Source organism: Stegastes partitus, unplaced genomic scaffold (assembly GCF_000690725.1).
Source record: "Stegastes partitus isolate 25-593 unplaced genomic scaffold, Stegastes_partitus-1.0.2 Scaffold1630, whole genome shotgun sequence".
In the NCBI taxonomy this organism is placed as follows: Eukaryota; Metazoa; Chordata; class Actinopteri; family Pomacentridae; genus Stegastes; species Stegastes partitus.
This window is the reverse complement of record NW_007579361.1, coordinates 95,614-108,398: the sequence shown is the minus strand read 5'-3', so window position 1 is coordinate 108,398 and position 12,785 is coordinate 95,614. Positions and strand designations below refer to the sequence as shown.

Genomic DNA, 12,785 nt, shown 5'->3' with positions numbered 1-12,785 from the left:
GGAGGGAGGGCTGGAATGGGATAAAGTCATATTGCAATTAAAATTAGTTGTTGTTTTCCAGAAAACAGAAGTTTTTTTCCAGGATAAGGAGATGGAAGTAGGGCACTGAGGCGGGGTGTCAGGGTTCCTTAAAGGCCTCACTGCACATCTGCACCGTGCAGCAGAGGACACACCGCTAACAGGAACCAGATCCGCCTCATCGAAAGGTCAGATGCCAGAATCAGTGGTTAGGCACGCTTACGCCAGGAGATGTTGGTGCCATTCGTTGTCAAACTCACTCATACTGCAACATTGTTTTTGGATTGTGTTGTAAAGGACGGCTCTAATGATCCGCTAAGATCTGACTATAATCCTATTTGTAATTACGCTCTGTGATAACTGCAAGATGGAAAAATGGAGGTTTACCTCAAAATTGAGATGCAGTGCATGCTTGTTAACCTCAACTGGTGATACTCCCCTGCTCTGAGTAATCACTACATCTGGTGGGTTTGCGCAAATGTGCGTGAGTGTGTACATTCATCTTTTCTAGATGGAATTCTGCCATAAAACTTACTCATTTCATGATACTTCAGCTGTTGATTTGTTTTTCTTGGACTGTCTGTGCTGGGCTGCGGTGGGGCTCACAGGGGTCGGTGAACAAACTGTCACCTATTGCGCACATATACGGCATCTGTGGTTTGGCAGCAGGAGGCATTATGAAGAGACTGGTTAAAAATCTTCATCACATTGATGACACATGTCTCTGTCAACACCATCAAGGGCAGCACCTTGTTTCATCTCCAGAGCAGTGATGTGGGAAACTGTGAGCCTCGTCCAGAGGACAGTCAGTTTAAACAGTCCCAACAGGCAGCACATCTGCTCCAGAGGCTTTCGCTAATCAATACACCAAATCTCCTGAATCAGTAGCAACAAACAATATTTTGTGTGGCCTGAAAACACACAGTAAATAGATCATGCTGACATGTATCTGGATCAGAGGTCAAGTACACATCTTGTAACACTTCAGACGAGTGACTCATTAACAAACATCTGCAAAACAATGTGATTTCATATTGTATGAAGCAAATAACAACAGCAACACGGCCCTGGTTACAGTCAGGGTATTTTATGTTAGTTCTTGGTGAATATGTTGATGAGTCATTCAACCTCAATTCACAGAATACCCCAAATGACCCTTTTCAATCTAACAGATCTTTTGGCAGCATTAGGGGGTGAATTGATTGATTTGACCAAGTGTAAAATCTGGGGTCAGAGGTAACATTAGTGTTTGAGTTAACAATTCTTAAAGATCAGTGGGGTCATGCCGATTTTTGCATGGTTTTCTTCACGCCAATCTGTGTAACAATGCTTGAAGTGCCCAAACTTAAGAATTAATGCAGCTAGAGTCCTGAAATTCTGCAGGCTCATTGATATGAACATGTAGTCTTCACCCTGCTTTGATAGAATAATACAAACCAGTTACATGATGGTGCACATTTGCTTAAAAATTGTCCATGTTTTTTCTCTCTTCCAATATTCCACCAACCACATAACCTTTAGTGTTCACCCTAAGAGGCTGATGTTTTTGGTGATTTTCTTCTTCCTGTGACTGGACCAATAGGACTCACGGTTTTCCAACTCATAGTCCTTCAATAAATTTAGGAAAAGTGGTACAAAAAGCAATCACGTGTTTATGTCAGACATCTATATTTTCCTTTTCTTTTTGATTTCTTTATCAAGATCTGCTTTAATTCAATACCTACCAAAGAGTTCAACCCAGTCAAAGAGTTAGTCACATAGAAGCGTTGTGTTGGGAAAGTTGGCAGCAATAATACTTGGTTCACTGATATACACCATGTACAACTACAACAGTTGCAGTCAGAACCAAGAATGTCAACCTCATGGTGGCGCCAGACGAAAAGCGATCTCCAGAGTCAGGTGGCGTCATTGTTGGGGAATGGGCACTTCGTCGCTCTCACCCTGCTGTCCAATATTAAAAATCCAGTTTTGGTTGTGTAATCATTCCTCTGTGACCTGTGGAGGTTGAATCTTTACTCATCTTGCTGGGAAACTACTATCGTTACTGCATCACATCATTGCCTAACACTATTTAAAATATTGATAAAACATTTGTAAATTCAGTTTAAATGAGTCACATGCCCTTTATTAGCTGATGATGTATCTGAGTTGTGAAATTTCACAGATGTTTGTTGCTCTGAGTGATTTCTGCTAAAAAAAAAAAAAAAAAAGAATACAGCTGCTCTGACTTTGAGACGTATGGGGCCACCATCAACGCAGCTTGAGCGTTTTGTCTCCTCTGGTTGCCAGTGATGTCCCAAAGCACGAGACAGGAGGTGGGAGTGGGCCAGTATCAGCCCATGATCTCATGAGAAAGGAAGTGAGATGCGCTTTGTTCCTAACATCAAGTTTCTAAAATCCTCCATGTGACGATCAAGTGGAAACAAAGGGAACGGATTTACAGCCTGACATCTGACAGAAATGTGTAAATGTGAACATGTGTGTCAGGAAAATGATGAGGACGGGTTGTTGTTCGGTTTCTTCTGTTATTGTGCCCATCTCATATACACCTTTCACACGCAATGTCATCTTACAGCTACACAAAGACAGTATTTATGTCAGGATTCCTGCACTAAATTGTACACAGATTGCATTTTATTGTATGTTTTATGTATTTCTGTCACAAGGCACTTACTTGTTGAATCCTACTGCCAGAACACAACTGGAAAAACAATAAACTGGAAAAAAAACAACGTAAAAACAGATAATAAACTGTTGTGCTTTGAACTGATTCTTATTATTTCAGCTCTTTGAGAGCTTCTTTGGAATAACTTACTGATATTGATGGAAGCATCCATCGTCCTACAGCATATGTTGGGAGATGGGAATATTTTCTCTAAGTGGTTCACATAAACAGCATCTGTAAATAGAAGTTTTTGTCTGTAGGTGGACAAGCAAAGAGAAAGAGTAACGTTTCCTCACAAAGTTAACCTCTACTGAGACAGATCAGAGCAGTAGTTGGCACATTTCAGTCTAGTTAACATTTAGTCCTAATTTAATCCAATTGAAAGTTAAATACCAGTCTTAGGGAATGTTTTGCTTCACGTCTCCAGTGTTTTCTCCCCTCTGGTCAGTCGAACAGGACATCTGGGCAACAAACAGGGCAAAAGATGAACAAGACGGTCTTTCTACACATCTCTCATACTGACAGAAAGAGTTGCAGTGCTGATCACATCTACAAGTTCATCAACAATAGGACATAATTTCAATTGTATTCATGTAAAATATTCAACTCAAAGGCGTCACAAGAAAAAGAATGACACTTCATATGCGGGATGTTTCTCACTTGAAATGGAGTTAAGCTGACATGTGAAAGACAATGTTGGTGATTTTGCTCTTCGTTTTTCTTAACAACACTTGAGTTAACTTTAAAAGCATCTGTTGAATGTGGTTTCATAAGTCATGCGGTAAATTGTTAACCTTGGTCTCATCAAAGATACTGGCTGTAAAGCAATGGTTATTTTCTAAATGCTGTCAGGATCAAAAGCTCGTGGGAAGATATAGCGTACTGTCTGCATGTGCTTTTATTAATAAAATATCTGTCTGCAGTCTTAGGTAAATCACCGAAAGTGCTCCTGTCAAATATCACATTTATTTCACACATAGAGTGCTCTTAAAATTAAGGTCTAAAATAGTTTAGTAGCTTAAGGACCCCACAAGGTTCAAACAGATGGTTGGGTGAAAGCAATCCCAGATTCTTCAGATCAAACATGAACAGTCAGCGCTCTGGGAGCAGCGATACGGATGGTTGAGTTCAGTTTCATGCGTTAGTCATCATCAGTGAGAGTGTATGTCCACAACAGCTGCTTATAAAAGCTGCACCAAATGGAAAATATTCATAATTCCATGGACATGGAGGAGTAAATACAGATAAAACACATCCACTAACACAACACAACTTTATGACAGCTTTGACCGTGAGGGAGGAGACAAATATAAAATCTTAAAGTCTGTCTAAGGAAGGGGGATTCCCACACAACGCTCGTAGACTAAAGGCATTTATTGCTTCAGTAAATCAGTCTTTGAATCAGTCCACCAATCTGATGTTCCGCCCTACTTTCATCTGAGCATCTCAACTGACAAGAACTAAATATAAGAACCTGAAGCTCCTCCACAGAGTTGTTTTCACTGATGGATGCCACAGTTCTCAGCTGAAGGCACCAACTACATCGTAGGACAAAATATATACAATTTAGGATGTATTTTAAAGCCCTTGCATCAAATAAAGGTGATACATTAGCTGATGATTTAAAAATATGTTTGTTAAAAATGTAATATTTCAGATGGAACATAATAAACTGATGTCAGCTGTAATCTTAGCCGCCTCTGTGGAAACCATGTGCACACCAAACCTGAACCAATGAATAAATGCATTCAGAGTAACAATGAACATGCACTGGTTACAGAGAACATGTCTGTTTTGCCTGTAGCTAAAAAAGAACCCGTTTATTAATACAATTGTACATGTACTTTGAATCAATCTGACTCCACAGTTGTTTCCTTCTGATGCACAATCACGTTTCACAGCTTCCCCATGTTTGTGCAACAGCAAGTCACAGGATGAGGAGTTTATTATCAAAACATGAAGCTGGTGAAGTCCCTTTTTCCTGCTGACCGAAGACAATGACTGCTGCTATTTCGTGACATGACTTCAGTGAGAACATGTCACATATACTGCACATTGTGCATCCATCTGTAAGTACATCATCTGTAGATCACATGTGAGGACTGTCCCTCCCTGTGTCTTTAGCCAAGCTCTGCAGGAGAGACTTCTGGAAGGCCTCATCACACGACTCAGGGATCAGAAACTCCAGCAGCAGGTCACAGATGCAGTAGAGCAGATGTCTGCAGATCATCACACAACAGGGTTAAGACGTCCAGAGACTGACATCAACGTTAACGCAGGTTCTTACATGGCTGATAGCAGAAATGCAGTGTTCAGATCTGTCTGAAACGCTGGCATGGGATTGTTTAGTGAGACTACTACTGCTAGTTTCTGAGCTCCTCATAAAACAGCAGAGTCAGACACGTTTGGTTGCTGACTCACTTGTTTATCTGATGGTCCTGTAACGACTCCAGCATGGTCTCCAAGCTCAGTCTGTACTTCTCGCTGCCCAGCATGTCAGTGATGAGTTCTGTTCAGGCACAAGAAACACCTTCAGAAAGCTGTGCATCTCAGAACAGCACCTGACAGCTATAATCTGAATCGAACAGCTGCTGCACACCTGGTAACAGCTGCATGAGACAGTCCAAGCACTGCTCCTTCGTTTCCTCTCTTTCTGCGGCGTTTCGCTCTGGTCGTGGCTGGGTAGGCAGCGTGCCGCCTGGCCACACAGCCTCCTGCAGCACTTGGAGGTAAATCACCCAGCAGGGGGCACTAGTAAGGTGAGCCACCCCTACGTCCAACCATCTGACACAGAAATGAGTAGTTAAGTGCAACAGTGTTCGTCTGTGCATCAGTACTTCTTTTATCTACAAGTTATCAGCCAGTGAAGATTACACACAAGCAAAATAAATGCATACACATGCTTCATTTGACTAGGACAGAATAAAAACATGCACACAGGGGTAAGAAAATCAAATAAGCAATTGCAGGGACTGAACATTGTTTACTGATACACTAAATGAACCATAAGCCCTTAATGAAGTCCCAGGAGAAAAAAATTAAGTCCAAAACTTAAGGCCGGTGTAATCAGCCAATGAAAGCAGAACAGGAGAGACAAGAAAAGCCCATTTCCCACAGATCATGTCGTAAAGCGAGTCCAGTGTTAAGTCAGGAGAAGTTTTGTTTAATTCTTTCTACCCACTAAGGCCGAAACATTGCATTTCAAGAAACAAATTATATTTTGAAAGGCAATGTGAGAGAATGTCATGCAACATTCACATGCAACTAACCACTTACTACCTCATAAAGCTGTCCCTCGTACTAGAAAAGGATCTGGTGCCTGGTTGTCCGGCTAAATGAAGGACAAAGATTGCATGCAACAGTGTCACATATTAGCAAAATCGATAGTGGTACTAGCAACAGCACCAGTAACTAAATACATTTACTCATGTACGGCACTTAAGCACAATTTTGAGGTACTTTACTTGAGCATTTGCTTTCATTGCAAATGTTTACTTACACTTCACTACACTTCTGTGATAAATATCACACATTGTTAAATATTAATTGAATTTCCCTTGTGGGATAAATAAAGTATTTTTCATTTCATTAAGGCACTTACTACTTTTACTAAAGTAAAGGATCTGAATACCTCTTCCACACCTGAGCAGTACAATTAACTGTTGTGGCACTGCACTGTCTTTGCCTTTGTCTTCATACACCATAAACCCAAGACATATACAGAAGGTACAGAACTCTCTACCTTTCAATGAAAGTGCCAAAGAGCAGTCTGATGGTTTTCTGTATGTTCTCAGTGCACAGCCAACTCCACTGGTCCTTCATCAGCAGACACAAGATGTTCAAAGCAACATCTGCCACAGCCGTGTCTGAAGTACACACAGACGTAAACCACACAAATTAAAACTTATTTTCAAGAAAACAAGGTTCAGAGAAGCATTAAAACACATTTGACTGAATGTTAATAACAACAAATGCAACAATGTAGAAGAGTAGCAGAAGAGGATTACTGGGACTACTCAGCTGGGGCTTAGACAAGCAGTGGAGTTTTGCTGCCGCCAAGTGGTGATGTTGTGCCACTACATGTTGCTTCTCTACTGCTACAAGGTGCATACGTCTGTATGCTAGACAGTAGGTGAAAGATGGACGTAACCCAGAGGTCTGAAAGGTGAAGCCAACAAGGAATTACTGTCATTCTTTCTAACAGCCAGCAGGGGGCAACTGCTCTGGTTGCAAAAAAATTCTGATTGTATAGAACTATATAAGAAAATGATCCTACTTCTCAATTGATTTGTTACCTCAGTAAACCATTTCCTAATCAGTTCATGCTCTCAATCACTAGTTTTAATTATTTTTGAATACAGCACACTGTTAATTTAGTCAATCTAGAGAAAAATAGACAACAAAGCAGGGTATATGTTAGGAAAAGGTTTCTTTGTGATTGACAGGTTGTTGCTCTGCATAGTGTCCTCGAGTTCTTAGTCAGATCCATCCCTTGCTGGTCACATCAGCGAGATAGCAATGAACAAATTCCAAACTTCAAAATGGTAGTTCACAAACCAGTGGGTGACATCGCGGCCTATACGTCCATCTTTTATGTACAGTCCACAGTGTATTCTCTCCTGATGTTATGCAACTTAAGTAAGGTAGTCTCAACCTGTTCCGTGAGTTTTCCCTGAACTCTTCTTGTCTTTGCCTTGCTGATCGCAGCCCTGCTTGGCTGTGTCTTTCCCATTAAGCTCACACAGAAGCTTTTCCCGCTGTATGACAAAGCTCTCCAGGCTGGATAGTGACATGCCATTGAGGATCTAAACAGTCATAACAGGTACATTTTTTGTTAAAGAAAATATTAACTCTGTGTTATGTCCTCTTCAAACACTCATTGATCAAGATGGTGAATGTACTTTAGTAACTTACAGGGCTGCCTTCACTAAAGCAGTATGTCACTTTAGGATGTAGGTCAGGAATATTGAGAGATGGTGAAACTTTGCTGCCGAACATAAGCCTCCTAAAGCATAAAACAGAAAATCCTCCATTAGTCAAAAAACAAAACACTCAGAAAGCACCTCAAAAACCTGCATTTAAAATTTGATTTAATTTCATCAACGTTTTCTTTGACCCACTTTAAAAGAAGCGCAAAATTACTCTTTGGCTGAACAGCTCATACCTAGAAGGCAAATTGTGATAAGAAATCTTAAGAACCACAGCATTGAACTGATAGAGCTCGTACCTGTACTTTCTGCTGTCCATGGTCCTTCCATCAGCATCTCCTTCTATGTCTTCTGGACTGAGGGGCTCAGGATAGGGGAAGGCTGTCTTCAAGGTGTCTAAAGCATTTTCCATCATCTGTAATGACAACCAAGATTGAGAATTAAAATCCCCTTGAAGAAAACCAAAGTCAGGCATTCAGACAGTTTGTGCCCCATTTTATTAAAGTTTACCTCAATTTGTTTTCTACAAAAACTTTCTGTACTAATGTCTCATTGCACACTCAGAATTGTAGCAAAAATAGAAGTCCATATTTATTTACCTCAATGCTTAGAGATCTCATAAAACTATGTCCACTACAATCTCACTGCACAGTCTTCACAAGAGCTACGATATGTAGATTCATTCTCACCTTATCAATTCTTGACTTGACAAAAGGCTTTCTTCCAAAATATGTGCAAGGATCTGAGTTGAGAGCTAGAAACTCCTGCATGTCCTCACTGTTGGCTGTCTCAGGAATGCTGCCTAATTGCTAGAAAAAGAGAATCATTTCACGACACAACCGCACAAAAAGTTTTGATTGTGCAGACTGAAATGATAATCCTGATACATACTTTAAGAAAGACATCTAGTTGGGCTTTACGTGCTTCAACTTTATCATTGTCTGGGCTGCCAAACGGGAGGTCAGGGAACATCTTCTTTGGGCCTTTCACATCTGAAAGGCACAACATTGACAGACAATGATCTGTCTTAGCATGTTAAAGCTTAATGATCTGTTCAAAAAGAGAATTGTTTCTCACTTTTGATGAATTTCTTCACTTCAGGCTTCTCCTCTAGACGTGTCTGCAAGTTGAGGAACTCGCTGTATCTGCGATTGACAGAGTGACTGGCTGCAGGCTGCAGTGTGTCGGCGTTATCGGTGTCATTCACTGTCTCAAACTGTAAAACAGCAAGAGGTGAGCAATGTGTGATTATCAGTATTCAAGTAGCAGTGACATGAGAATGGAAGTAGGAGGTGGTGGTGTTACCTTCACAGTGTAGAGCGTATATGGATGAGTGCCAGTGCTACGGGGCTCCTTTACAGTGACAGTTCCAGAAACTTGCACATTGTGGATGATTGCAGCAGGGTTGTTGGGGGCATTGAAGTTGTAGGAGGTTAGACAAAGTGTTATTGGAGGACACGTTGGGGATTTGTCTTGGGCTATGCCTGCTGGCCACTGGGAGTCCTCGGGCACCACCACCTTTGGTCCAAGATTTCTCAGAGGACCAAAGCAGCCAATGGCTTCGTCATCCTTTAAAGTGAGCACGTTGCAGAAGTTGGTTGGAGGACCACAGTCACAAAAGCCTCCTGTCAGGTCGTCTTCTGAGTCTGACGGAATCAGCGAGTCTGAAGAAATGATTTTGGACTGTGATGAGTAGCGTCCAGACGTGAGAGCGCAGCAGTTCACTTTGTACGGTGTGAGCAAACCTGCATGGCAACTTTGTACTTTCCCAGCAGATGTCAGGCTAAGCATGCTGCTCTGTGAGTCTACCAGACTCTGCAGATCAGTGTCAGAGGAGCTTTTACAGGTGAGGCCGGTTTGAGCAGAAGAAGACAGTGACTTGCAGGTTGTCCAGGACTCCTGCTGGAACTGGCATTTGTATAGGGCTTCTGCTGGGAGGTCCTCTACACTGAGTTCCTGTGGTTCCCTGGACCTGGTAAATATGTCTACAATGGTCTGGTTGAGCCAGTCAGGATCAGAAACCCTGCTTATTAGCGGTAACAGCACGTTGCAGGTGATGAGCTCTGTGACCATGTAACCTCCAGTCTTGGTTTCCATCTGAGGGTACGGAACCAGAACATGTAATACGAGGTTAACTAGAGCTCTGGAGTAGCTCAGCTCGGCGGCTGCACTGCTCACAGCTGGATGAGGAGCATCTACTTCACTGTAGAGCTGCCAGAGGCTATAGTTCTCCTTCTGTGTCGATTGTATCTGTCTCACTGTCATGTAGCTCTGCAGGTGACAGCCGTACAGCTCCAGCAGCCGCTGAACCAACGCTTTTCTGTCCACGTGCCGTGCACGCTCCTTCAGCTCCATCACTGACTCCAGCATTGAATTACGCACCGCACGTTCAAACTCCCCCTCCACCCCTGGCAGCAGAGTCCGATACCACGAGGACACAAAGTCACGTACTGCTTTGTGGACAGCACTGTGGATCTCATGGTTCAACCTCCACTCATGCTCAGGTGAAGACAGCGGTGGGTTCACTTTGCCAAGAGGTAAAAAGTGTTCCAGGTGGAGAAGGCTGTTGGCATCCAGTACGGCCCGGGACCCAAGCCAACCTCCGAGAACCACCAGGAGGCTGGTGAAGACACAGAGGAGCCAAACATTCACCAGGAGATGGAAGAGGATGAGCCATGCCAGCAGAGCGCCGAGCCCCAACAGCCGGCGCTGCCCAAGAAACTCTGATAAGGTCCACTGATTAGAGTTCTTAGTGGAAGGCATTATCGCCATGGGTGAAATATGTCCTGTTGAAAAAAATAAATATGTTGTAAGAAGCAGTAAGAACATGCTTTGAGGTCCTTACTTTCTTTAATTTCTAAACTGTAAAATAACAACAACAACATGCCCATGCAATGCTGCTGTTGTCACTGTCAGTTACTTATATAAAATCTAGTCAACAAATAAATTATGACGTAGTATTTCAAAGTTACTTCTCCCTGAAGATAAACTCAAAATCTGTCCTGCAGAAAAACCCCTGTGACAATTTTGGCGCATTTGCCTGACTTTTGGCCATTTTTGACCATTTTCACAATCTATCTCCTCCTACAGGGAAGGTTGTACACACCTGAAATTTGGCCAGCACAAACTACAGGAGGTGGTGATTACACATCAGTAAAACGGTCCACACAAGTGTGACGGCGTGGAAATGGCGCCCCCCTGAATTTGGCCACAACGTCATAAAACACCAAAATACGAGACGTGCTGTGTCTGTGCTCCAATTGGCCTGAAAGTCTCAGCCAGAGCGCGTTTCCACCCCCGAAGTAATATTGAAGTAATATTTTGAATTTTACTTGTAGTGGAGTATTTCTAGACTGTGATATTAGTACTTTTATTCAACTTTGAATTTGAATGCACATTGTAACAGTGTATTTCTACACTGATATTAATACTTTAACTTAAGCCATCATTTAAATGGATGAACTTTACTTCTAACTAATTTTTTTTCACTCTGATATTAATGTATGTACTTAAGTAATTAAAATGCATGAAATGTACTTGTACTGGAGTCTTTCTCGACTAATATTGGTAGTTTCCCTTAAGTCACAATTTAAATAGATGGATTGTACATGTAACAGAGTATTTCTATACTATGATAATAATACTGTTACTTAAGTACCAGGTCTGACTACTTCTTCTTGCTGTACTGATAATGAACATTACCATGTGAGAGAGCCCACGTCACCATTCATGGCGGTAGAGGAGTTGTTGTCATGGTAACCCATTCGCCTTGAACACTTGTTAACAAATGTAAAGTAGCAGCAGCATCAGCAGCTGAGGTCACTGAGGAGGCTAATGTACTCCGAGCATACACAGCTAGTCCGTAGTTTAGTATTGGTCTGTGGTTGTTAGGAATAAGTAAGGTAGTAGAGAGTAAAGTAAACAATACCTGGAAGGTTCTAGGAGCCTCATAGCACGAATACAAGCCGTATAGAGCGTCCTCCTTCTCTGGGACGCCGCTAATCCTCCAACAAAGATTATCTGACACGGACCATATGGACAACTAGCTGTTAGGTGTCCGCTTGACCTGCCAGCGTACAGAAACAGATACAGCAGTCCTTTAAATACAGAAACATGCTGAAAAATACACCGTAAATAAAAAAAAAAAATAGGCTAGACTGTAAATAGATAGATTTAGGTTGGTCATTCACTAGAACATAAAGTACATTGCTTGAACATATTTTTACATATACATTTATTTGTTTATTTATTTATTTATTTGTGCATTTCTACTATTTCTATGTCTTTACAGAATTTTGTGTTTGTGTGTCTGTTGATAATGATTATTATCACAGAGGTAGCTGGTCCAGGATCAGCGTCCCTCTGAGGCAGGATGGTGTCCGGAGTAACACTGATCTGGGATTGTCTCCTCTGCTGAGGGATTGTGTCCATTGTGGTCTATTTGTTTGGCTGTAAATTATGCAAAAAACTTTGCAGCCGAATTCTACAAAACTAGACATAGAGGTAGAGCCTGGGCAAAGAAAGAACTCAGTGCATTTTTGTGTGGATCTGGATCACTTTCTTTAAAACTGCTATATCGTGCATTGGCTTTGGTGTGGGACTGCGCACTCTGAGAACCCTGCTAAGCCAGCAACTACCTGTTATCACCAGGGCAACCACTAAGAACACCCTAGCAACCACCTAGCAACAGCACACTACCTAGAAACATGAGAAACGATACCTACTGACACCCTGTCAGCTAGAAACGATTTATCAACCACAAGATACACCCTACCAGTGTACTATAGCAACACCATGCTACACCTAGTAATCACCAGCAGGACCAGCACAGCCTTCATACAGACCTACACTGACATACACTGACAAAGTAACCTTAACCACCTAATAACATCCTATCAGCCATGTAGTACATCACTGAATCTAGAAACCATCCTTCCAACCAACTAGCTCATCTTAGCAACAACCTAGAAACACACCAGCAGCCAATAACGTGCTACAACATGGTTTAAAACCTTAAACCTGCTAACAACCACCTTCACCTTAGCAGACACCACACCCCAACAACATCTTGCCAACTTTAGTATTGCATTCATAAAATTGAAGATTTTCTCTCAAGGTGTTCCTGAGTTCATGAGTCGATTTCCGGCCTAAACGGTGCTTTGTGAAGGCTAAGT

The 12,785-nt window shown here is 41.9% G+C and overlaps 1 protein-coding gene across 1 annotated transcript; it reads right to left on the bottom strand.

The window, feature by feature from the left end:
* Window positions 1-3,635: 3,635 nt before the first annotated feature.
* Window positions 3,636-11,587, bottom strand: LOC103371701 (sorting nexin-19-like). Its single transcript, XM_008301116.1, has 12 exons — window positions 11,540-11,587; window positions 8,917-10,397; window positions 8,689-8,827; window positions 8,503-8,603; window positions 8,301-8,420; window positions 7,911-8,026; window positions 7,598-7,685; window positions 7,338-7,488; window positions 6,426-6,549; window positions 5,283-5,467; window positions 5,105-5,192; window positions 3,636-4,902 (listed from the first exon to the last, which is right to left on the bottom strand). Exons 2-12 carry the CDS (start codon window positions 10,381-10,383, stop codon window positions 4,773-4,775), a joined length of 2,709 nt encoding a protein of 902 aa, XP_008299338.1. The 5' UTR covers window positions 10,384-10,397; window positions 11,540-11,587; the 3' UTR covers window positions 3,636-4,772.
* Between the last annotated feature and the right edge of the window lie 1,198 nt (window positions 11,588-12,785).

Bases quoted from the DNA above. Each gene is read 5' to 3' on its own strand.
- LOC103371701 (XM_008301116.1), bottom strand. From the start codon at position 10,383: ATGGCGATAATGCCTTCCACTAAGAACTCTAATCAGTGGACCTTATCA. The intron at 5,193-5,282 runs GTGTGCAGCAGC...GTGCCTGAACAG, and splicing joins TCTCATGCAGCTGTTACCAG to AACTCATCACTGACATGCTG. The intron at 4,903-5,104 runs GTGAGTCAGCAA...GATGATCTGCAG, and splicing joins CAGGACCATCAGATAAACAA to ACATCTGCTCTACTGCATCT.